The 24,802-nt window shown below is 45.4% G+C and overlaps 8 protein-coding genes across 8 annotated transcripts; 5 read left to right on the top strand and 3 right to left on the bottom strand.

The window, feature by feature from the left end:
* Window positions 1-853: 853 nt before the first annotated feature.
* On the top strand, window positions 854-2,055 carry PHALS_13668 (Armadillo repeat protein VAC8 required for vacuole fusion, inheritance and cytosol-to-vacuole protein targeting; the record flags this gene model as incomplete). Its single annotated transcript, XM_024729468.1, has 7 exons — window positions 854-920; window positions 992-1,111; window positions 1,174-1,296; window positions 1,348-1,470; window positions 1,543-1,665; window positions 1,729-1,851; window positions 1,922-2,055. The coding sequence occupies 7 exons, from the start codon at window positions 854-856 to the stop codon at window positions 2,053-2,055; spliced, it is 813 nt and encodes a 270-aa protein (XP_024579843.1).
* A 90-nt stretch (window positions 2,056-2,145) lies between these two features.
* On the bottom strand, window positions 2,146-4,944 carry PHALS_13667 (protein hook homolog 3; the record flags this gene model as incomplete). The annotated part of the gene is made up of 6 exons (XM_024729467.1): window positions 2,146-2,169; window positions 2,225-2,344; window positions 2,416-2,709; window positions 2,773-4,582; window positions 4,660-4,757; window positions 4,909-4,944. 6 exons carry the CDS (start codon window positions 4,942-4,944, stop codon window positions 2,146-2,148), a joined length of 2,382 nt encoding a protein of 793 aa, XP_024579842.1.
* Window positions 4,945-5,118: 174 nt separating this feature from the next.
* Window positions 5,119-7,642, top strand: PHALS_13666 (Ca2-dependent lipid-binding protein CLB1/vesicle protein vp115/Granuphilin A, contains C2 domain; the record flags this gene model as incomplete). The annotated part of the gene is made up of 7 exons (XM_024729466.1): window positions 5,119-5,396; window positions 5,459-6,689; window positions 6,750-6,814; window positions 6,903-6,933; window positions 6,992-7,338; window positions 7,408-7,479; window positions 7,543-7,642. 7 exons carry the CDS (start codon window positions 5,119-5,121, stop codon window positions 7,640-7,642), a joined length of 2,124 nt encoding a protein of 707 aa, XP_024579841.1.
* Window positions 7,643-7,730: 88 nt separating this feature from the next.
* On the top strand, window positions 7,731-8,753 carry PHALS_13665 (iron-sulfur cluster scaffold protein nfu-like protein; the record flags this gene model as incomplete). Its single annotated transcript, XM_024729465.1, has 4 exons — window positions 7,731-7,988; window positions 8,060-8,194; window positions 8,261-8,344; window positions 8,412-8,753. 4 exons carry the CDS (start codon window positions 7,731-7,733, stop codon window positions 8,751-8,753), a joined length of 819 nt encoding a protein of 272 aa, XP_024579840.1.
* Window positions 8,754-12,320: 3,567 nt separating this feature from the next.
* On the top strand, window positions 12,321-12,719 carry PHALS_13664 (uncharacterized protein; the record flags this gene model as incomplete). Its single annotated transcript, XM_024729464.1, has 2 exons — window positions 12,321-12,513; window positions 12,580-12,719. 2 exons carry the CDS (start codon window positions 12,321-12,323, stop codon window positions 12,717-12,719), a joined length of 333 nt encoding a protein of 110 aa, XP_024579839.1.
* A 5,719-nt stretch (window positions 12,720-18,438) lies between these two features.
* On the top strand, window positions 18,439-18,760 carry PHALS_13663 (uncharacterized protein; the record flags this gene model as incomplete). The annotated part of the gene is made up of 2 exons (XM_024729463.1): window positions 18,439-18,523; window positions 18,603-18,760. The coding sequence occupies 2 exons, from the start codon at window positions 18,439-18,441 to the stop codon at window positions 18,758-18,760; spliced, it is 243 nt and encodes an 80-aa protein (XP_024579838.1).
* Window positions 18,761-19,303: 543 nt separating this feature from the next.
* Window positions 19,304-20,036, bottom strand: PHALS_14710 (uncharacterized protein). The gene has a single exon (XM_024729462.2). It carries the CDS (start codon window positions 20,016-20,018, stop codon window positions 19,494-19,496), a length of 525 nt encoding a protein of 174 aa, XP_024579837.1. The 5' UTR covers window positions 20,019-20,036; the 3' UTR covers window positions 19,304-19,493.
* Window position 20,037: 1 nt separating this feature from the next.
* PHALS_13662 (uncharacterized protein) lies at window positions 20,038-21,857 on the bottom strand (the record flags this gene model as incomplete). Its single annotated transcript, XM_024729461.1, has 2 exons — window positions 20,038-21,157; window positions 21,226-21,857. 2 exons carry the CDS (start codon window positions 21,855-21,857, stop codon window positions 20,038-20,040), a joined length of 1,752 nt encoding a protein of 583 aa, XP_024579836.1.
* Window positions 21,858-24,802: the final 2,945 nt, after the last annotated feature.

The following is a 24,802-nucleotide window of genomic DNA, read 5'->3' as shown; positions in this document are numbered from 1 at the left end:
GTAGATCAATCGTTTTCACGTCCAAGCAAACCTCCGTGATAAGACTCTCGCGGCGATATTCGTTGGATCGCTGAGACTAATGTCGATCACGACGATCGCTCGACTCGTAGAAAAAATTTGTAGAGCCATCAACGCTTTTACAGAGTTTGGTAGCGCGGCTATTTATCGAATTTGGGCACGTAAAAATCTCATAAGGCCCTGAAGTATGATGTCCTCGACGCGGTCCGCAGTTACGAGAATCGCTTTGTGGTGTTTCTAGAAACGACACTACGACGACCAGAGCTGAGTTTTGCTCGGTCGCGATTGGGGGGTCTAGCCAGCGATGAATCGATAAAGCAAACGCTCCATGTTGTTTTGTTTTCAAGGCTATAAACATCCGCCATGAGTTCAGCTTAACTGCGATGTGCCGAGTTGAATCACCGCAATTATTGATCCGACGCCTACGAAAGAGACGATCCTATAGGACTTATTGTCTCCATCTCGAATGTGACGCAAAGAGTTCCGGAATCGGTACTTGCCGCTTAGGCAAAGAACGCTCTTCAAAGTCCGCTTGCTCACTTGATAGCTGATTTTACGATCGGAGAGTAAAGTGCTCCAATAAGTCTATACAAGTATCAAAGTACTTTAGACTCTAAGGGGGGATGATGTTACGGTCTACGCCAAGCTATTACATGTGCAATGCACGCAGAAGGTACATGTGCATTGTGTGAATAAGCGAAGGAATTACCGAATAGAATAATGGCCAGAGACTTTGGTAATTAATTGATTTTCGTAGGAAGGACTTGATTGTGTAATACAACACAAGAGTCACAGAGTGTTTGCGATATTCGTATCTCGTAGACGACTGTTGCTGATGGGAAACGCCGGAGTCAAAGGCGCTAAGGGCAGCAAGGACGAATTTACATTCGAAGATAATGATGGTGCAGTTGAAAACCCCAAAAAATATTGTCAAATGACTAAATTGCTGACCGTTAGTCGAATTTTGTATAAGATGAGGCCTTCACTGAGGCTTTGCGTGTGAATCTGCAACGACTTATCGTCTACGCACGTTCGGCCGACACAACATTGCAGCGAGAAGTTGCCGAGAAGTTGGCCAATGAAGCTGTTAAACGTGAGTATTATATGGTAGAATGCTTGATTTTTGGGTAGTAACGTTAATTGGGTCGTGTGCAGCCGACAGACAGGTGCAAATTGTGGAGCTTGATGGACTGCAACTGTTGCTTCCGCTCACAAAGTCAACGGACACGGAGGTACAGCGTCTAGCGGCACATGCACTTGCTAATTTATCAGTTAACTGTAAGAATTGCTTGTTTTTGGGGAACATGCATTGAAATGACTTTTGCGTAGCTGAAAATCAGTCCAAGATGGCCACGGAAGGAGGAATCGACATGCTTATTGACCTATTGAGCAGCTCAAACGAGCACGTACAGCGACAGGCCGCCAAAGCTCTTGCCAATCTTGGGGTCAACGGTGCACAATAATTGTTGCTGGGGTAGATTTAACAAATACTCAAATACCATCATGTGGACGTGTTTTTTCCAGTGGATAATAAGGAGCGCATCGCCAAAGCGGGTGGCATCAGACCACTTATTGACTTAGCCAGCTCCCGTCAGATAGGCGTCGCCGTTGAGGCCATTGCAGCGCTCGCAAATCTAGCAGTCAACGGTGACAACTAAAGTTCATTTTCCTTATTCTTTGTGCTCCTAACAATTTGTCTTGGTAAATCAGATGCTAATGAAGTCGAGATTGCACGAAAAGGCGGTTTAAAGCCTATTGTTGATGGAGCGCACTCCGATTCTGTCGAGCTTCAGTCTCAAGTCGCACGCGCATTGCGCAATTTGTCAGTCAACCGTACGTGATAAGTCTTCAGAATGTGTTGTAGTTGTAAATGCTGAGAATTGCTCGTACGGATTGTGTATAGCGGAAAATAAGCAAGCAATCGTAGAGCTGGGCGGAGTAGAGGCTCTACAATCACTTGTGCATTCTACAAATGACCGAATTTGCCAGCAGGCTACACGCGCGCTCGTTAATCTTGGCGTTAATGTGATTGACTAAGTGGCTTAATCAAAAGGCATTTTGTGTCACAAGAAATCCCTGTATTCAAACTTAATAAACCGTATCTCCATCTCGCACATGGCTAATTCGTTATACTAAAACGTTCCAAATTCCCTAAAGCCAATACTTCATCAAGACGCTCTTGTTACCATCCACAGCATGCTCATACCCCTTGTCGTCGTTTCGCTCGTTCCTCTGTCCTCTTGTTTGCAAGCCATGATCCAGCTCCTGGGGCCCCAGCGGCTGGACCTTGTGGCATCATAGTACGACGCTGCATTTCCGTTCCAATCTGTGGTCAAACAAAAAAGCAAAGTGTCTACATATATAAGCTATTTCAAACGCAGCACCAAATACACGCACCTCGTAAAAAGAAGACATCATCAGCGCCTGCTCCCGAGAGTATGAAGCACGGACCTCCTTCATTTTTTTCTCCAGGAAATCCACGCGCTCTTGCTTTTCGTTAATCTGATTGCGGTGTGAGCTCACAGCCACCATGTACTTTGTCTGTACTGCATGCAGTGTCTTCTTCGTATAATTCTCGAGCTTAGCGCGCTGCTCGGAGAGTTCGTTGATAACTGATTCCTTTTCCTTCAACCGTTTTGTCAATTCCGTCACCGTAGCACGCAGCGAATCCACCGCTTCCGCCTCAATTTCCTATGACCCACCACACATAAATCATTTAAACGATTCAACAAGATGCTCAAACCAATTCCATACCAGTTTATCCAGCTTATCCTGATACTCAGCAATTTGAGCTGTCGAAAGCGCATTGTTACTGCTCGTGACCACAACTGAGCTTGAAGAAGGCACAGGGGCATGAATGACACCACCCGGTCCCATCACCATGCCAGACTCCAGCGCAGCTGGAGTCACGAATTCAGCATTTCCAGCTGCTGCCACACCTTCCCTGACTGCCATATCAGTTGAAATTTGCATCGGTTCTGATCTGTCTGGTACACTTTGCCACTGAGATTGCGAAGGGTGTTGTGGATGAGCATGCTGAATTTGCGCCAGCATTTGCTGTTGCTGTTCGCTTCGAATCCGCGTATTGCGTAAATCTTCCGACAACTGGTCGTTTTGTTTCTGCATTTGAAAGAGTGACACTTGGAGCGATTCTTTCGCCTTGATGGCCATATCCAAATCATTCACCAGTTCTGCGTGTCCAGCGTCTACATTGCCATTCTTTAACTCCGTATTTTCACGCTCTAAACGAGCCACACGCTCTCTCAAACCACTTACAGAGTCCCGACCGAGCAACATATCCGCACTTAACCCACCTCCATTCACGGCACTACTCTCTCCAGTAGCCATCGCATCGTCGCTACCTTCTCGGTATTGCAAACTCGAGATTTGGGTACGTAATTCTTCCACTTGGGACTCGAGAAACTCTTTACCTCCCAATGCACTATCGAGTTCTTCTTGCAGCCTCCGGATTTTCTGCTCTTTTACACTCAGATTCGAGCTCGCCTGGACGTTAGCTGTCTCAAGCTCCACCACTTGATTTTTGTATTTTTCGATGAGGTTCTTTAGTCCGGGCATTGTTTTGATCGTACTCTCTAGATCCACTACCTTGTCCAAGTACTGAGCGTTAAGTGTCTCAAGCTCACGCATTTGAGCGCGCATCGAGTTCATTTCCTCCAGTTTTTTTTTGTACTTCGATACACTTGCTTCAAGTTTATTCAGCGTCCCCAGCTTTGAACGTGAAATATCAAGTTCATCCGCTTGGCGACGTACTTCATTCTCCAGCATCATTAAACGTTCTCCTGATTCGCGTTTAACTCGATTTAACTCCAAATCTTTCTCTTCCATTTGCATTTGTAGAGCATGAACTTCATTGTCTACAATTTGTTGAATTTTTTTATTGTCACGAGTTAACGTGTTCTGACGCTCGGTGCGGAGCTGATCGCGCTCGCTTTCTAGCACTGTGTACTTCTCCACAAGCTCGCGGTGCTCAGTCAACGTTTGTTCGAAACGTTCTGTCAACTCGCGCTTTTCTCGCTCCATATCCAGGTATCGTAACTCCATGGACGAACTTCGTTCAAGTGCTTGAGCCAGTTGTGCAGCTAATGCTTCGGGTGAACCGCCCGCCCTTAAAGCAGACAAGGAAGCCGATGATGAAGGTGATGTTACTTCGTCGAAGGAAGCACTATGAGCCATCGAATCCCGGCGACTTGTGTTGGTAGGAGATACAGGCTGAAACCGATGCATGAGTTTTTCGATTGCATGCATCAAACTAGCTTGTTCAGAAGCGCCCATCTGCATAATGGGATGGATATACTCGGATTTGTTAGGGCACTGAACAGCGCACCCAAGAAGAAGCTCGGTCAATTTTGATACCTCATGAACATCATTTTCTTTAGCAATTAGCGAAGGATCTACCAGCTCGTTAGCTTGGCACATTTGTCCCAATTCGTCCGTGTAAAATAGTTCCACAGCACGAAGTAGCGTCTTAAGATTGTTGGATTTAAGCGCCCAGTTGCTACCAGGCTGATCATTGATTTGCTCTAAGTTCACGTACTCACCATCGCTACATAATGAAAAAGATATGATGGGATCAGTTGCATTTCTTGACTTTGAATTTAGTAGCTGTCACACTGGACGCACATGTGGTGCATGATCTTAGAGAGGAAGACACCGTCACACAGATCTTCAAGTCTTGATATTTGCACGTCTGTGGCAAGCTTCTCATGGAAACTCTGTACCTGTGCTCGTGCGGGTCACAAGCAGCCAAATCAACATATCCATCCGTCAGCATTTAAAGACACTTGTCTGCTTTCTTATATCATAAAACAGCTACCAATTCTTCTAGGTGTTCACAACACAAATATAAATTTAAAATGAATACATACATACCCATAGCAGTAAACTGCGCTGAGCTGTGTCGTCCATAAAAATTCTTTCACAGCGTCGGCTCTGACCTCAGTATCTCTTGGATGATTTTTTAACGAAGGGGGAGCTATTATGATTTTATGTATTGTCACACAAAATCAAGTCATGAGCTCTGAAACTTACTTCAACATCAAAACCGCCGTCTAAACGAAGGCCAGTCAGAAATTCTTGGCAATGTCGTGCTCACTCGCGTCAACGAATGATGTTTCGAATTTTTCCGAGTCTCAAGAATTTTTTAGTGTACATTGTACAGAAGCTGGCGTGGAAGAAGGTGAGACAAAGTCAAAGCCGCTTCCGACAGCAGTAAAGAACAAATCGCCGATCAAGCATAACTCTGTCGAAGGTCTCATGGTTGTGCATCAAAAGAAAAAGCAAAGACAGCGTTTTCTCATGTCTAAATCAACGCACTTTGTTGTGGCAAATACTGTTAAACATGCGCTGGAGATTTATAAGTACGTTGTCAATGATTGTCTTCGAAGTGCACAAGTATTAATCAAAATTTGTTTGAGCGTAGTAACGAGTCCCGCACGGAGCTAGTGTATTTGTTGTCACTAGCAAACGCGGTGTTAAGCTTTGAATCGGATAATGCTAATATTGTGATGGAAAAATGTTTCTGTGTGGAAGTCCGAACGTGGAAGAAGAAAAACATCATTCGGCTGCAGCCTCAGGGTTTTATTTTTTTCGAGGACGACCAAGCTCGTATGCTGCTCTGGGTCAAATGTATACATGGGGCTATTAAAGGTGCTACATCTTTAGATAGTGAACTTTTTCGAAGTCCCTCTACAGCGTCTTTAAATGATTCGAATTTTGTTAGTAACGAAGAATTGCGAGCAGACCTCTCTCTTGGTGCATCAAATAGTTCGTTTTGTAGCTCTCGCAGCAGTCCAACAGCTTCTTCAACATTTGCTGCAGCTCGAGAGAAACTTACACAACGCCTTGTAACTGATCCAGCCAGTCGAATCGCTACCGTCGGTCGTACAATGCTGACACCAAAACGCTCAGCTAGTCTAACTGGGGAACGCCCTTCAAATCGCTGGGGAACTAACTTCTTTTCACATGAAAAGCATCATCAAACACGAAGCCCGATGAGCAGTTCGGCTATAAATTCATCGGCTCAACCAAGTGAAGTACCCTTGAAGCAGAACTTTCCGGGCAAAAAATTGATGAAAGTTGTCACAGAGAATTCGCTCTTTGAATCAACATTTGGCCAAAATGTAAATCTGGAATCAGTTTGTTCGAAAGATGTTTCTGAAATAAGCAGCCATGATTATACAGCCACAAGTGCTCCAACTTTAAAAAATTATGCATCTGCTAGCGTAAATCCTCTGGATACAAATTTTGCCTCTACAAAGTCAGACGACGATCACCCAGTAAGTCAAAAAGTGTTTGTCACCGAGCCGATCGACGATTTGAAACCTGTAAAGATTCGCTGGCTCACAAGTATGCTCATTATTGCTACGATTGCGGGCTGCTCGGATACTTCTGTCTTTCTACCATTTGCTTTGTCCGGTTCCCTTGCCCACTTTGGCAATCAGCATCAACATTACGCAGTATGGACATTCTTCTCGCTTGCTGTTTACGTGGCTAGTACCTATCATATGCTCTTTGGAATCGGTACCGCTAGTGTTTTCCTTTACATATGGGGTTACGCGAGTTACAAGTCTGACCGACGAACTCAATTGCAACGAAATGCGGCTTTTCGTTTCCATAAATCAAAAACAAGTGCTGATACAACTCATGCTGGGGTTTGTCTTGGTGTATTCCCGTAATTTTAACTTAATTGCTTACATTCACTGAACGCACAGATTCTGAACTGGATGAGATACCCAGATGTCGATAGAGTGGAGTGGCTGAATAAGGTTTTTGCCACGTATGGGGCCATTGACACCAATGTTTCGGCACCTTTGCGATTGAATACTAGCTAATTTCTTATGATTGTTCTTTTGCTTCTGCGCTAGTGGCTGGCCATATCTGAAAAAAGCGATTGAAGTGAGTGTATCCCGAACATTGCTAATACAAACTTTGACGGTTGCATCTTATTGACTAGGACTCAGTTCTTGGAAGTGTCAACCCATTGTTGGACGCACAAAAGCCTGCGTTCATGAGTTCGTTATCGCTTATTCGCTTAGATTTGGGAAATAAGACACCGCATGTTGCTAGTGTCAAGTATATTTCCGCCGATACTCTGACGGATGAAGTGACGCTGGACGTAGAGGTCCGCGTACTCACGGAAAAAAAATCTTTTGTGGCGGATTTCAGAATGGTGTCGAATCTTGGAGCAGCGGCGTGTTTATCCTTGCGGGAGCTTCTTCTTGTTGGTACTCTGCGTATCACCCTCAATCCGCTGGCAGAGTTCTGGCCGTGCTTCAGAGGGCTCAATCTATGCTTCACCGAGTAAATATCATTTGTTACTTGACGTATATGCTTAATGTATCCAAATAACTTCAAGTTTTTTGGGTGTAGACGACCAGTCTTCGATTTTTCGCTAACTGCAGCCAAAATCAACATTGCTAATGTCCCTTTTGTCTCGGAATGGTGCGTCAGTTAAGAAAATGGTAGTTTTTGTCTTTTTCAAATTGAAAATGCTTTTGTGGCCAGGCTTCACACATTTCTATATGATCTACTCCTAGAATTCTTTGTTTGGCCCAATGTGCTCAATATTCCACTTTGGGATGAACATGGCAACACTGTACAATAGCCAATAATACAATTAACTTTAAAAAATATTGTCAAGTTTTGTTCTTGCACATAAAATTTGGCATAATTTGAATTCCGTTATCCTAATCATGCTCGCACGTCGCCTCATTCGCACTCTACAACATCGCAGCGGAGCTTTGTCTTCAGCAGCTTGCTCTGTGCAAGTACCCAATGTCGCTAGATTAACACCCAAGTCGACGTTGAAAATTGTTCCAGTGTCGCCGTTCTTGGCTCGCGGCGGTGCGATGCGCTCCATGTTCATCCAGACCGAGTCGACGCCCAACCCGCAAAGCGTCAAGTTCTTGCCGGGGCGCGCGGTTCTAGACGATCGCTTCACAACAGGCGTAGTACGCTGGAGTTTGCTTTGAATATGCTGTATCTGGGCAATACTGATGGAGAAATCGCTGTTTTCGTACAGGACTTCACGCCCTCATCAGAGGAAGTGCGTCGCTCTCCGCTGGCCAAAAAATTATTTCAAATTGAAGGAGTGTCACGAGTGTTCTTTGGCAAAGACTTCATCTCAATCACCAAGCTGGATGACGAGGATTGGGATGTATGTTTTGATCGATTAAAAATAGCAATTTTTGTTAACGCTTGGTGATACTGATGCTTATGACAGGCTTTAAACGCTGAGATCTTTGCAACCATTATGGATTTTTTTGCATCTAACGAGGAAGTGATGTCCGATGAGCCAGTAATTACGGTAAGAGCACTAGGATTCTTTAATTGGAAGTTGACAAAACATTTCTAAGGTGAGGGGTCGGTGATAGGACACGACGATTCTGCCAGACGACGATGAAGTGGTGGCTATGATCAAGGAGTTGCTCGAGCAGCGAATTCGCCCTTCAGTGCAAGACGATGGTGGAGACATTTTTTACAAGGGTTTTAATGAGAAGACTGGCATGGTATCGGTTCAGCTTGCAGGTTCATGCGCTGGCTGCCCTAGCTCGTCGGTGACGCTTAAGCATGGCGTGGAAAACATGCTTAAGCACTATATTCCAGAGGTGCGCGGCATTGAAGAGTGGGTTGATGAAGAACTCAACGCTGTTAACGAAAAAGAATTTCGCTCGCTGGAAGACAAACTACGCTCTGTCGGGATTCCTAGTGAATAAGTTATTGCGTCAAATGGGGTAATGAGGAGGTGAATGGCGATACATGGAATGTGTGCCTCATTGTTCCTGGTGTTTGACAGAGTAAATGTCGCTGTGTGTGATACTTGTGTCTTTTCTTGTTGAGTGTCCTTCAATCGCATAAAGCTGAGTATGGGCGCCCTAACAGCCTCACAGTCCTAATATATACCATAGACGCACACAACATTCTGAGGCGCAATACTATTTTCTTCATGGCCGATAGTACGATTGTACAGAAAAAATGATGCGCGCAACTGAGCTCATCAGTCTAAAGGTCCACCATTTGAACCGCGACCCGAAGTCATACGAGTCACCTGGTTGGGCAAATAGCTGGGAGCGCTGAGTGTAATCCATACCAAACGAGCTTAGAGCTTCGCACGAAACAAAGCGTCTATGACGTAACCCTGTTCTCTTGGCGAGGGCCATTGGCAAATTACACAGAATTTGGTTGCAGAAAACCAGGTGCAAAACACACTCCTGGATCCGCCCGTGGCGGGCCTCGTTGTCATTACCTATCAACTAAAGATAAAGATTTACATGAGAGCTTTAGGATGGCCGCTCCATGTCTCGCACTAAGTGTTTACTGTCAGTTTCCTCGATAGCAGACTCATCCATTATATATTGTGAGCGCAGCTCCTCCGGTACAAAACGAATCAACTCGGTGATGTATCCGTCTTGCAATGCCTTGCACATATTCCATTAGAGGAAAGCATCATAATATTGTTTTGGTTCCTGAAACCAAATATTGCGTAACACTCCGGGGGCTCCTTCCACGGACTCCACACACCACTTACCGCTAGTCACAGCTCCAAGTAGACGCGCTGCGGGTGCTCCAGTGTGTCTGATATAATCAGAAATGCTGTCACACGTCTGGAAGCACCACAAACGTTCAAGAATATTGCCTGCATGAGAGTAGCAGCAGGTGGAAAAATTCATACCTTTGATAAGGAACGTACCGTGGGTACTGGAAGCTGGTAAGTGTACCGGTGTACTCGTTAAGTCTTTTGACTCGGTATCTCGCGGTTTTGACAGAGTGTGCAGCATGTCGCTAGTCGTCGTGGATCTGGCCCATTATCGGATACTCTCATCGAGGGAGCAATGTGACGTCAGAGAAGCAAAGCACGAAGCCTGTTTATGAGAGAAAAGAAATCTCTTTATTCCACGTCGACTGTCTGTTAGCTTGGCCAGCGGAAAGGGTCGAACGTGCATGCTTCTAATAAGCTGACAGCAGGCACCATTTTAGCGCAAACGTTGATATCTAGAGTGTGCTGCTAGACAGCATAATCGTTTGCAGGCTCTTGAACCATTGATTGATAGTGTTCCAAGCTTATGAAAGACAGTGACACTTCTCTATGCAATGCGTAATTTGACCCCGATGTCGCCGTTTAGGTATCTGCGGCATAGGTGATATTTAGCCGTCAGTTGACGTACTTACTGTGCTTGCGCACAGACCTTTTCCGACGATGACTTCGCCCATAGTCGTGCAGAGCACAGTGTGGACATCGACATAAAACATTAATGAGCAGTGCTCGTGACTATACGCATAAAAAACGGCGACAACAATCCCTTTCTCGGAGAATTTATTTGGACGGACTGGACGTTGTCGTGAGCCCTGCGTCGTAGTGACGTCACATTCCCCGCCGTCAAAAACGGGCTCAGAGCGCACAACCGTGCAGAAAAGCGGGAAAGCGTATAGCCTTTCCGTTTGTCTTTTAATGGCTTAGCACATTTATTGCCAGGTCAAAATTCTTAAAGTCACATGACCGTCCTTATGGAAGAATGCCTTGTCATACTCCTTAACGGTGTATAGCTTGTAGATCATCAGCCACGGCTACGCTATATTCTCATTTGTTCACAGTCATGTGGACACGTTAATATAAGGATGTCTGATACGGCTTTAGCATAATAATAGGTACTTTTAGGTGCAACGGGAAGGACTCAACTTTCGGTGCAATGCGAACATTATAAAAGAAATTGAATGTGGCGCACTTCGGAGAAGAGTGTGGTGGAGTACGTACGTACTGTAGTATGGCGTGCGTAGACATTATACTTTTGTCACAATTGCTCATTGGTTGTTGGACTGAGCTAAAAAATGTCAAAGTAATGTACCATGATGAAGTACAACGATGAGAACTCGTTTATATGCAGTAGATGGGTCAATGTTGAAGTGTGAATTGTAGAACGCGTGGTATACTAGCCTCAAGCTAAACGGCTTCTATGACGAAACGACAAATTTTGAGCGCACCCAGTACAACTGATTAGGTGGTCCGAATACCTGCAACATCGGTCGCTTCAAGCTTTATAACGTCTTGAATGCTTCTTTTTAGCGGTTGAAGGTTCATTCTCGCGTGCGTCCTCGTGGCGTGGAATCTGCCAATGCGACGCGCTGTTGCATCCTTGGTGTTCGGTCAAAATCATAACATCCCAACTACGTTAACCCGAGAAAAAGATATCTTTGATATACAAGCGAAGTTTAGGTAGAAGCCGATTCAGATCCCACCGATGCCGCGTTAAGGGTTTCTGAAGGAATCTCACCGGCATATTCGATTGCTGATTAGCTCCTTCAGGCTGGTGATTTCCGCTTTTGATCTTTGACCAGCTACTTCCCCGACTCCTTCACAACTAGCAAAGCAGCAACCTCACCATGCTTGAGTAGTAGTTTTGAGGACAGGCAATCAAGACTCGATGTTAATTATCATAGAGGAACCAGTCATCTCACATCCCGGTCGTGGGATTGATTTATATTGCTACCAAGCGCAACTAAGTAGCCGTGCATCTTGTACCAGAAATTTTTGACACGAGAGACTGAGTTTACAACACACGGAGGTATAGTTTGTACGCTCCACACAGGGCCGAAAAATAAAATTCACTCTTAAAACTACTTGCTTCCATTAATAGAGTGGCATAGATTCTAAAACCATATATATACGTCTCACTACCATAAACCAACCTTCAACTTTTGCCTTGAGGCTAGCAACCCACGTGTACCTCTCGTTTACCAAATCCTATCATCTTCATTAGTGTCGATACTCTAATAGTTTCACAACTAAATAAATAGAGTGTGAACTGAGTCAATTTTACAATTTTGTGTCTGCACTATTTTACTGGGAGTGAGAATGTAAAAGTACACGGTCGAACATTACACCCCCCCGTTACAGCTACTCAAATCGTATGCTACTCGGCGAAAGTGCCAAAAAAACATTATTCAAGCGAGGGGGTGCTGGATGATGTAGGAACGTTGCCTTGCGCATATATAATTTTTAGCCAAAATAAACTACGAATTAGTTATGTTTGACTATGCACATTGCAGACAGCAAAGCGCAGCGTCGATGTCGCGGCAGGAGCTCGCCCTCACCACAAATTTGTGCTGTCAGCAGCCTTGCCCATATGTTGGAGAAGTCATCGACGGAATCTCAACTCGGAATAAGGATAGGCTCAATTCGTTTGGAGAGAGTGCGTTTTAATTCACGATACTGTCTCTTACGATCAGGTAATGAGCACTGAAGGTGTCACAAGCCTTAAGCAGCTGCAAAGGTACAGAAACGGGTTATGGAGAGATCAAACTCTCATGAGCTGTCGAAAGGAGAATTCCTTTCAGCTTTACCCGATACTGACTTCACCCCTGGTGAGCATATCGACCAAATTTCCGCTCCACATAGAATCGGGTTTCTTCTTGCTCACCGATCACAGCCGGTAATGGATGACTCTCACATTTTGGGCACTCGTGAGGTTTTGGGTTGTGGTGGAACGTTGATTTCCCCCCGAGATCTTAACTTGTATGCGATGTGGATAAGAATGTAATTTTCAGGCGCGCTTGCGGGGCTGTGCAATCTAGCTGATTGGTTTGAGACACTCCAAGCGGTTCAACATCGAATCGCTACTCAAGATCTGCAATTAATTCAGCGACAGGGGACTTCTGAGATATTTATCCCTCAGCGTTGTGTTTAAGTGGCTCGTGTGAGCGGAGTCGTGGATTGGAATAAAAAATTCTCGCGAAATGGACACATTTATTTTCATTTCCTGGGTGAAGATTAAAGTAACACAAAACCAATTTGGCGCTAGAAGTCAGATTTCGTGAAGGATTCAATATAGTCGTGAAGACTGCAGACAGCGCACGTGTGTTAGTTTTAATAACGTTTGTTATGATTTTAAAGTAGCTAGAGATTATTTTGTGCTGCGTCTACCTCCAGCATCCGCATAATAGCCAGAGATAAATATTTATAAAGTCTACGCTTATGGACTGCCAGCGCGCTATCGGATCCGGCAGACTGACGAAGGGCGTGTACGTATCAAAGGTAATATCCGCTGAGTCGTTTCACATGTGTGCACATAACTCCTTACCCTATATACATGTAGCGCCGCAACAACATCGCGCCCGGTGGGCCATATGTCCATTCTCGAGGGTGATGACCCAGAGAATTTTTGTGTGTCTCACATAGAATATTCTTCTTAAGTATATACCAGCTTACGTATATTGTCTGGCGGGTCATTGCTGTGATACCGATATCCAACGAATAAGAAATAACGGTGCAAACGATTACCCAAACGCTTCGATACATTAACTTTTAGTTAAACAAAATCTTGCTTTTCAAAGCTTTCATAAAGCGATCCACTTTGTAAATGATCATGCGCCATACATATCGCATCGCCATAGGTTGACGTCACACCTGAGACATCTAAGAAGTAATCATCTAAGCAACGTCAAAGAATTTGCCATCGCATTAAATCCACCAGGCTTATATTTATCAACAGAAGCATGCCAATCCGCTACATGCCTTTAATCATCATTAAACATAATACCGACTTCAAACAAAGTGATTCTATCTCTCACAATAGATCTACTACGCGATACACACGAATGAAATCATTTATTACCTTAAAGATTCCATTAGATAGCGCCTTGAGTTTGATTCCTGAGGCCAGACTAATATCATACCGCACTTCCTGATGTTTGAACGTAACCCATGACGTGTTACTTCGTATTTTCCTTCGACGAATCTTAAATACGACCCGTAGGATCTCTTGGAAGTCCATTCTACTCTTCGAACTCACTGCTATCTGATTGATCGAAATAGGGAAAACATTCACGGCAGTTGTTTTGCTCAGCACTTCCTTTAATGCTGACTTTTGATATATTGCAAATATTTTCTAAGAATTACTCAAGTCCAACGAGAACATCTGCTCGGGTTATTATAGGGATAACAACTCTGAGGCAACGCCGGGCATCAATTTTTCCTTTGGATAAAGAAGCAAGGTTGCCGAAGAGGATCTCAGATTGATACTTAAATGGTGACTGGTGATCAGCCGATTCACTGAGCATTAGCTGACAAGAAACTTAAGCTTCAGCACATCCTATGTGCGAGGTGACCAGCAACCCCGTTGCACACGTGATACAAAGCCCAAGTCAGCCAATCTTAAAATATCATAAATGGATTGAATTCCCGGCTCTCAGCGGGTCACTTAACTATCATGCACATTATTTTGATCGAAACCTCAGTATATCTGCTTTCGTGTTTCACCAAGCATTCACTTAGATTGGGTATTACTATGCTAATTAAGAAATTATAGGGTTTTAGATATTGGTGGCTCTGCCGCAACAAAATCAATCAATACACTTTCAATTTCGAACAGAATATTTTTGCCTTGGTTAAGTCGTTAGTACTTGGGGAAGCAGATTGCGATCCGCCACACTCGCACTGGTTTTTGTAAAGAACGTAAGGTCGGTGACCTTAGCTTAGCTTCTCTAAGCAATGAGCTACGGCAGCCCCACTGCTTTTGGTGGCACTCGTAGTCAATCTACTCCTAAGTCGTTACGACTGATCCTCTGTGGGGATGATGGAATACACCTATTTGCCCCAGGGTAAGCGGACGGGCTTAATAAGCTGAAGTTCCTGCTGGGCCATGAGGGCGTGGAGCACCTCGTCGCGCAAGGGCCGAGGCATCAAGGCCGATACCCTTGTGACGCACGTGGAGTGGCACGTAACCTACTGAGCACTGCTCACGCTACGAAGCAATTGATGCGTGCCAAAATGGCACGGTCAGACGAGGTCCAAGGCATCAAGGGCGAGGCCCTTGTGATGCGCGTGGAGTGGCACGTAATCCACTGAGCACTGCTCACGTTTTGAAGCCGTTGCTGCATGCCAAGAGTGACATGGTCGGACGGGGTCCGAAGCATCCTGGGCAAGGCCCTTCTGAAGTGTTTGGAGTGGTCCATTATCCACTGGACGAAGACTACGGAGCTCTTGATGTCAATAATATTAAGGCTCCGATGGAGCAGAGAGTGGGAACACTGGACAACGCCGAGTGCGTGTTTTCCACTGGTCTCGATGAGACGTAAACGGCGAAGCCGTATGTTATCGGCGATACGTAGGGCGTCGATCCTGACCCAGGGTATGTCTACCGTAGACAATAGCGCACAGCTATGTTCCCTTGTCAACGGTATGACGGGATAGAAAGATGGCGACGTTACCCTCGAGGCTATTCCCGCGGTGGATGTTTCTTTGATAATTTAGCGGTGTCTTGGAGGCAGGCAGTTTAGCCGAGGTGGTCGTTGTAAGACCAAACAAGGAGATTAACTCGTCGTTGTTTAAGATGAACCTGTCCTCGGAGACACCAAGACGGTGCTGAACGCACGAAGTGGATCGTCGATCCCGAAGGATCCCTCGGATCCGTACTATCCTTTGGTGAAGAAAATTCAAGACATCTTCTCCAAAGACTCACTGTCGGTTCTACCTCCGGACCGAGGTGTGCGTGATGGGATTGCCCTGGTTCTGGGAATCAAATACTGCACAACACGTCAATAGCCCCTGCCGAAAGAGCAGCGTTACGTCATTGACGCCTTTTTCCGTGCAAAGCATGGCGCAGGAATTGTGCGTGGGGGCAAGTCTGCCCATTCGACACCCACGTATTGTATCCGGAAGCCGAACGACAAGTGGCGTATCGTTCACGCTTAGAATAAGCTGAATGCTGTCACCATTCTGGCATAAACGTCAAGTCCTAGAAAGAATATTCGTCAGAACAATATGGTTGGCTGTACTACTTACTGCGATGGTTATTACCAATTGCTCATGTGAGAGAGTGGTATTCCACTGACAGCGGTGATTATTTCGAGCACAATGCTCTGGGAGGGACTGGTGATGCCCCAAGGACTGTCAAATGCATCAGCATCATTTCATCTTGTTGTGAAGCAATTGTTTAGGCTCATCGGGCGTATGCACATACATACTTTGACGACAGCTTCGTCCACAGTCGTGCGGGGCACAGGAGAACAGATGAGTAAGACCATACCGTTCATTTAAGAGCGGTGCTCGAGTGCATACGCACGAATAAGTTGTATGCTAATGCAGATAAGTGCAACTTCGGCGCGAGGAGATCCCCTTTCTAGGGATCTTAAATGGGATAGGTGGCCTTCGAGCGGATCCTACTAAGGTCAAGGACATTGTGAACTGGCTGTTCCCAAAGTACCAATAGAAATTGCGCAAGTGGCTTGGTCTCGATAACTACTTGCACAAGTATAGCGCAAATTTTGAGGAAATGGCACGGCCTGTCTAATCTCCTTAGGAAGAATACAGAATGGTGTTGGGACACCAAGCATCGAAAGGCTTTTGAAACGGTCAAAGACAGCCTCCTTCATGCACCAATACTGGCTATTCCAGACCCTGATCGTCCTTTTAGTGTCGTCTGCAACGCTTCGGATTTTCCATCTGGTGTGCACTACTACAAGCAGACGCCGAGGGGCGAGATCGGGGATCGCGTTCGAATCTCGCCAGCTTAAGGCTGCGGATAGGAATAATCCAGTCCACGACAAGGAAATACTTGCGATGAAGTATAAACTGGTCAAATTCAGGGTGCGTCTGCTTGGCTCAAAGGCGTTTGTGATCTACACAGATCATGCGTCAGTACGCACTGCAACTCAGTCCCCTCACCTTCTCGCAGAGGATGACCAGGTGGCTCTCGTTCTTTGCAAAATGAAACTTCGAGGTGAAGTACAAGCCAGGAAAGCAGAATGCTTTGGCTGATGCGTTCTCACGCAGACCGGACTATGAGCTTGATCATGTCACGACGGTGAATTTGTCAAACACGGATTAGATCCGCGCCGCACACGCGGGTGACAGTATGTGTGTAGCGCTGCTCAGGCTATCGAGGGCAAGAAGTTTGGAAACTCGGACAAGAAATTGTCGGCGCGATCACGCCCACGATTACACCGATGTTCGTTGGATAATGGGTTGTTTTTTTAGCACCGATTCAACGGATACGCCACGAGTCGTGGTTCCTCACGATGAGAATTTATAATATGGTATCCTCTATGAGGCCCAAGATACCCCACTTAGTGGCCATTTCGGTTGTGAGAAGACGTACAGCTCGGTGAGTTGCTACTATTGGTGGCCCAAGATATACAAGTGGACGAGCACAAATGTGCACGTGTGAGACGTGACACCGCCGCCGGCCAGTTTGCCGGTACCCCCTCCGGGTGTTGACAGTCCTTGAGTTTGGATTTTGGGTTTGGCCTGCCGAAGGAATCGGCGGACAACGCGGGTATGGTGGTCTTTGTGGTCCGTCTGAGCAAGATGGCTCGTCTAGCGGCAGTGCGGTCGCCATCGACGGTGTGGATACAGCGACGCTGTTTGTTGATCGTGTCTTTCGACAGCAGGAACTCTCTAGTAGAGACCCGCTCTTAACTGGGACGTTTTGGTCTACAATCTTCATCTATCGCCTATACACCGTTCTACGTGAACGGGCTTATTAATCCTCGCGTCCCGCTGACGCCGCCATCCCATGGCTCAAGGCTTGGTGGAGAGAAATAGCCGAACGGCAAGCATATGACAGCCCCCTCACCGTGCGTAAGGAAGCCGGAGACTTTCTGTCTACTAGACAGAGTATCTTATGACACGTACTCGATGCGATGGCTGAAAGTCAAGAAATACAGAAGGAATACGCAGACGGAAATGGAAAAAGAAATGTCGAATACATTGAGGTCGGAGACCTTGTTTTATTGAATTCTAAAAATTTTCCTACATATGCCGTTTCTGTTGTATTTAAGACAAAGCTCTGTCCACAGTTTATTGGATTTTTTATAGGTCGTGGCCAAGCAAGGCCTAGCGTATACGCTGAACCTTCCGAGAAGGACGCGCACCTGCCTGGTGTTTTATGTGGGCTTGCTTAAGCCGTACTGGGATCCGGCGCAAGTGAGCGTGACGTCGTTGGTGCCGGGGCGGCGCCTAAAGGCGCTCGGCTATTCAGAAGTTGAACCAGCAATTGTTGCTGAGCACGGAACGCAACAACTTCCCTCATTAACGGCGCAAGACGCTCCACCGTCGCACGGAGTGACTTGTTCGCCTGCTTGACGGCTAGGAGCCGCTCCGACAGAGCATGATAATTCTCAACGCGAAGCAGTCGGTGCACAAAGTGTTCCAGACTCTCGAGAACTTCCGCACAGCGGAAGGCGACCTCGGAGAGATGCTTTGCAGAGTGCCAATATCGATGAACTTTCTCCTCATACGCTCGAATAGCATCCCGAGTTACCGGACGGGGATCGTCCAAATTGTCATCTTCCGCTGCTGACTCTTCTCTCAACAACGAAGTCGCTGCCTCGCCTCCGGGACGAAATTAATTCATCTATGGCCCTCACTTTGCGCTGCTAATGATGGCGGAAACGCGTTGAAACTCAATGCAGGCAACGTTTGCACCAATCCTCCGTGTCAAAACCGCTCTAGAAGACGATGCAGAAATAAGGATGATTTTCCTGCTGTTTTGTACGAGTTACAGAACCAGAATGTTTGGCATAAGGTGCCGCCGAATAGTGTATTCCGAATTGCTCAATGTTCGATATAGTTACAAGACGCGGAGATCATTATTCACCCTTTGCCAACTGCCTCCGTCCGTTTAAAGATACTATGGTAGACGTGGTACTGGACTTTGGAGGCATCTTCCTCAGCTTCGCGACAGCTGTCATTATGACGAACTTGGTCCATTCATTGGGACGATTGTGAACAGACATTCTTCCTTTGAGTCATGTTCTTGCACCCATCTTATCAAAAACAATTTTCTGCTTCCTGAAACAGGTCTGGCCTCACTCAAAGCGATGTTACATATTGGCATACACTACTATTTGCGCTTGCCTGATGAAGATCTATAATGGACTGGTATAATTCTGAGACTTATTTTAATGGTATAATACCCTCTGAGTTTTCTCAATACAAGCTCGCACGCCTCGCACTAGCTATTCTAAGCGTTTCTACAAATACGGTAACATGTGGGAGACTGTTTAGTGAGCTCGCTTATATCCATTCTGCCAGAAAAGACCGATTTTAGCCGGAGACAGTCAAAAGGTTGAGCAGTGATAGAAGTGCTGCAAGAAAGAAGAAAGTGAAGGAGGGTCAAGATAGAACTCATCAAAATCAGAGCCCGGAAACGTTCACGTTGTCGACAGCTAAGCGCCGAATCATTCCTATCAGGAGCACATGAGTCCGTCCTTTGTTCGTTTGTTAACGCGGAATCTTTATTCCTCTGTGCAATATGCTTGACAACCCCGTTGACAATATGTCGTATATTGGTAAGAGCAGGAGCAATGTTTAAATGGCATATCTGCAATCAAGTGAGGATTTCAGGCACCAGGCCCAACACAAACGAAATCAGGCAGTGTAGCTAACAAATTTGAGTAGTGCTTTCGAAAAAATGATATAGTGAATTCCTGACAGATAGCCAGAATAGTGGATTGGAATTCTATTCTAAAAGATATGCAGCATTATTGAAAAAAATATGACATCTGTTAAGCAAAAGTTCTCGTATATTGAGTTCACAAAGGACTGCAAGGATATAAATCTTAAGACATGCAACGACCGTACGCGGCTCGATATGGAAAAGCTTCAATTTTAAAGAAATGATTATGAAGCAGAATATCCGCATAGATTCCAAGTACGTACTTGCGTAATTTAATGGTACGAGAGGTTTTAACATACATTTTACGAATACAATCTTGGCTGACAAATTGAAACTAAGTGAAAAATCTGCTTCGGTAGTAAGTGTTCGTTTCGATACAATCCATCGAGTACTATATATTGTCACGAATGGTTGAATACATATGCCATCCACTGAGATCAAATGAAAAGTTAGGATAAAATCGACCAAGATTATGTAAACAGATAAGTGTGTGTGCACTTCAGAACATTCTTGACATAACCAATTGAAACGAGTTGCACATTGCTCGGATTGTGCACTTACACCTTTAAGTACATCTAAGACTTGCATAATAGTATTCGGTCAATTATCAGCATTTGTCATTCTTCTGCATACGATGGCCTGCACGAGCTGCTAGCATACGACTCGTTTCACTTTTGGCCTCTAGCTCGTCAAAAGGTTCTGGAAGTTCTTTCAGCCGTGCTTTGACCATCCACAGCAACATCCCGCTAACTCCTACTAATGTGATAGCAAGGATGAAAGTGATGTAGCTCACAGCAACGGCTCCATTTGTCTGTCCGCTTTGCCCGCTCATGAAAAATCCCATTAGTACTGGTATAAATACTTCCCCCATTCCACATCCAAATACGATGAGCGACGACACACGCCGGATTAGCTGCTCATTTATTACTCGCGTCAAACAATGGATACTCAGGGTAAAGAGCGGGGCCAAAGCAAACGTAAACAAGAAAAGGCAGATTGTGAGAGTAATAAGACCCGCTTGAGCTCCGAATAAAAGTCCGAATGAACTTACTCCGCATACCACGGCACATATAACAATAGAGTAAAGATTTTTTTCATGAAACAAAAACCCCGGGAGGAGAATATAAGACACAGTTAATGACCCCCAAAACATCACCATTGCCGCGCACTGCCACACTGTCTTATTTCGCTCGATTTCTGTTTCATTGTCCGGGACACCTGTATCTGTCCAGTTTGTATTGTACGTAAGAACTGTGCCAACATAGTCGTACAAAAAGGCAGCAAGGCCGAGCTGGATACCGAAAAGCACAGTTGCGTAGATGGTCACGAGTAAAATGATAAAATTGTTCTTCGAGTCGTATGTGTCAGGATTACAATTTTTCGAGCCACTGATGTGCTTGGCATGCAAGAAGACGCCACCTACAATTGGGCTTGGTACAGTAGGTACACGACGCGTGGGGTCTTCGAAAGACAGCAGCGTCTGGTGCTCATCGCGACCATAATAACTGTTTGGGCTTGGCAACATTGCGACTAATGCGGCCGGGAGCCCTGACATGATGGCCAGCCCATAGAATGCGTAATGAAGATCGATTTTCAGTATCGTGAACAGTAGCGCAACCATTGCTCCAAGCAAGCAGCCAAGGCCATAATAGATATTCATAGATGTAACAATGCTACGCCTTCGTTGATCTTTTTCCCCAGCAATCCACAAGGAGCAGCGATTCAATCTGTTTCAAAAGTTTTGCATCCCCGTCAGCCTCTATCACAACAAACCACCTGATGAATGCCTACATACGTTATATTTAAGAGCGCTGTCCAAAACCCTTTGGCCATGAATAGCATTCCAACTCCTACGTTGCCTGTGGCGGCAGCTACAGGTGTAAGACACGCGTACCATGTCCCACTGCAGAGCAACAGCACAATAATCAGTTGCTTTATGAACTTTTTCTCCATGATATATGTAAGCACGAAGTCGCTCATGAAGCTCATGACAAGCGCTGCGCCTCCGTGTGCTGCGAATATGGGACCAAATCCGTAGACTGGCGCTGCTATCCCCGAGTTTTTTTGAGCTAACGTTGAGAAGAAGACAAGCGCGGGGCCAAGCATTCCCATAAAAGTGCCTTGAAGCAAGTAGATAGTTCTGTATGCCAGCAAGTGTGGCGCATACTGCACTTCTTCATCTAGTTCTGGAGCCGTCCCAACTGCCGGGTAACTACTACCACTGCTATTGCTTGCTCGGTGGTGCTGACGGTACTGATGCTGTGACTGGTAACGCATTTGACTTACGGTCGTATAAGCACCGTACGTATCATTAGAATGAAATGGCGTTACATCACTTCGCAAACCCGAGCCACTCCTGGAGGTATCTCGGCTATAATATTCACTGGGCGTCTGGTACGTTGACTGCGGGAGACTGTAGCGCTGCATTTGAATAAAATGATGTGCTATTTTGTATTTTACACATAAAAATTCACATTTTTTGCAGTTATAATGTTTGACTTATTTCTTGTGTGGCCAAAAATTCGAGAAAGACCCAACTGATCGTAATTATTGATCGCATTTTTGTCATCAGCTGAGCAGTGTTAGACATTACTGCATGTCAGGAATTGTATGTCTAGTCTCAGTCGGATGTAAATATATTTTCTCACAAATGACAACAAAGCCTTGTCGCTCATTACAGTTTGGCACATTTTATAAATGCTCAAAGAACGAGATTTCAAACGATTTTGGCTGGAAGTTGACGTTGAGCATCTCAATTCTTACTTTGACGAGTCTTGCTCATTTATATGAGGGCTACCGGTCAAGCTTCGAGCTTGAAATAAGTCGGTATCAACTCGCTACTGGGATGCGCGTTTCGCTGGCGATCAAGCATTTTTTATGGGATAGAGGCCGGTTGTTCGTCAAGTAAACGCCAGCGGCGCCAGCACATCCTTGCTGAAGTGGACCTCAAGCACATGAGTGTTTTTAGTGTGAGAATATCGCTTCCACTTCACCAAAGACGTAGTGCGTTGCAGCCTCATTATCCGTACCTTGTACCACCTTTCGCAAGCAAGCAGTGCCGATGGATGACGCTTCCTGCGTCTAGCTCTTCTTAGCTCTCTCGGTTGTGGCGGGACACTGACTCCCTCCGAGAGTCTCGCGGTGGGGCTGAAACTGACATCAGCCAATTTTCGAATGTCATCGAAGCTCTGCCATCTCACTGTACGGCTTGAGATGAGCAACTCGGCTAACAACCATGTCACTGCCTGAAATGAGAAGGATTTTCAGCTATAGCGGAAAATTTAGACGTTGTTTCGCCTACCACAGGGTATTTCACACTCACATGGTTGGGTATAGCGGGATTATGAAATGAGTTTAGCAAGCCACGTCAAACGCAGGATATGCTTATACTCTCTCCAAATTTATAGTTGGTGTGACTGAATGCGTTATGAGCTTCGACCCTAAATTGCATTTTCTGGGGAGGTCGCAACTTGGTGATATAAATTGTAGATACTGAAAGTTAATAGTTCAGTCATGTTTGATTAAAAACGTTTTCCCTACATTCTCATATGTGTGTTCCTCCTACAGTGGCAGTGTGTTGCTGTTGAACATCCTTAAGTCGTGATCCAGCTCATGACGCAACTCAAGTCGAGATAAAATTCACTACTTTTCCAAGAAGGTTAACCATGCTGATACCAGCAAGTCGGATTGTCTCGAACACCTCCTTCACGTTCGGAACCAATTTGTGGTAATGTACAATGGATCCGACGGTCAGTCAAGCAAATTATTTAATACGAGGAAATCAATGTAGAGGAATGGGCAGTGTTCTTAAGCAAAATCTCTTCACTTCGTTTGAGCACCACGGTATCTCCGCGCGTCAGCTGAGGCCAACATTTAATTATCATTGTGACTAACTTTACGACTTACCTTGTATCTGTGAAATGTCAGCGGTGGACAAGCTCAGATTGATGGTTAGCACCTTAAACCAAGCTCGATGTAAATTTGCTGTAAAGTGCGGATCTAGCCTTGATACAATGACAACCAGCAAGGCATGTTGACGTAAAAGACTGTCGAGGAGCATCTCAACTGGCTGTATCCTTTCCAGTCAATTTTCGCTGACATCAGTGAGATGGGCCATCTTGCTCATACGGATTGCAAAATACCACAATCCCAGTAATACCGGGCGCGTCTTTTGGAAGAATCCAAACTTTTGGGCTGCCAAAGCTCTGCCGGGGACAACAGGCTTGCCAAAAGTACCGCAGTATGCGGCAAAACCGTTGACACATTTGTACGTGCGCACATAAGTGCTTGCCCACTTGTCCATGTTGAGCCACCGGCAGATAGCACTTACTTATTAAGATGGCTTTTATCATACGTGGTCGCCAGCCAAAGGTGAATAATGTGCCTAGTACTTTAATCTATAGTTGGATCCTTATCACTAGGTACTCAACACAAGGAAGCTGAGAATTAGAAGTAGCCATATAAACGTATGTCCCTTTGTCGATGACGGATTCCAAAAAATGTCTCTTACCGTGACAAGCGCTAACGCATAGTGGGGACGACGCGAATGTGCGTCCGCCACCGCTGTGGGCAATAACGCACAAAATGGATACAGAATACGCGGTTTAATGCCAAGCAGAAGTGCCCTAAACTCGACAAAAACATGCTTTAATGCAAGTCACTTCTTCTCACTGGAGATGCAAGGCTTGAATGCGATCGCGATTATATTTATCTGTGTATAGTACAAAATTTAAGGTGAAATAGAGCGTCAGAGACGACATGGAATGGACGATCCAAATTTAAAAAAGTTAGAGTCTAGCTCCGCGTGAGACTACATGTTGTAGTTTTGAGCGCCACCGCTTCCACATTGCCCAAGCAGCCACTGCAAAACAAATTGGCAAGAAGTCATGCCATGTCTGTAGCGGGGTAACACGTACCCTGGTAACAGGGGGGGTGTCACACGAGATGGGCATGATGTGACTGCACACAAACAAGAATACGGTTTGTGGCTGGGTAGCCAGTAGTTATGCATGTATTCAGATTTTACTATATATATCTAGAAGAATCTGTACATTTAAAATTGGGCGGCTTTGCCGCAGATCAGAATAAATAATAAAAATCAGTTTTGGATGAAATGGAATTAGCCTCGGGTTGAGGTTTTAATTACTCTTGGAGTAAGCGGATTCCGATCCGCTAAACCCGTACTTGTTCTAAGTATATAACGAAAGGCCAGAGACCTAAATTACGCTTCCTCAAAGCGCAAAGCTGCGGCAGCCCCGCTACACTTGGTAGTACTTGTAGTCAATCTACACCTGAGTCGTTTAGACTGATCCTCTGTGATAATGAAACAATTTAACTCTTTGCCCCGGGGCATGCAGTACGGGCTTAAAAGG

The sequence above is a fragment of the Plasmopara halstedii genome (assembly GCF_900000015.1).
Source record: "Plasmopara halstedii genome assembly, contig: Scaffold_672, whole genome shotgun sequence".
Classification (NCBI taxonomy): Eukaryota; Oomycota; class Peronosporomycetes; order Peronosporales; family Peronosporaceae; genus Plasmopara; species Plasmopara halstedii.
The sequence above is the reverse complement of the archived record's forward strand: the minus strand, read 5'-3'. Positions and strand labels throughout refer to the sequence as shown.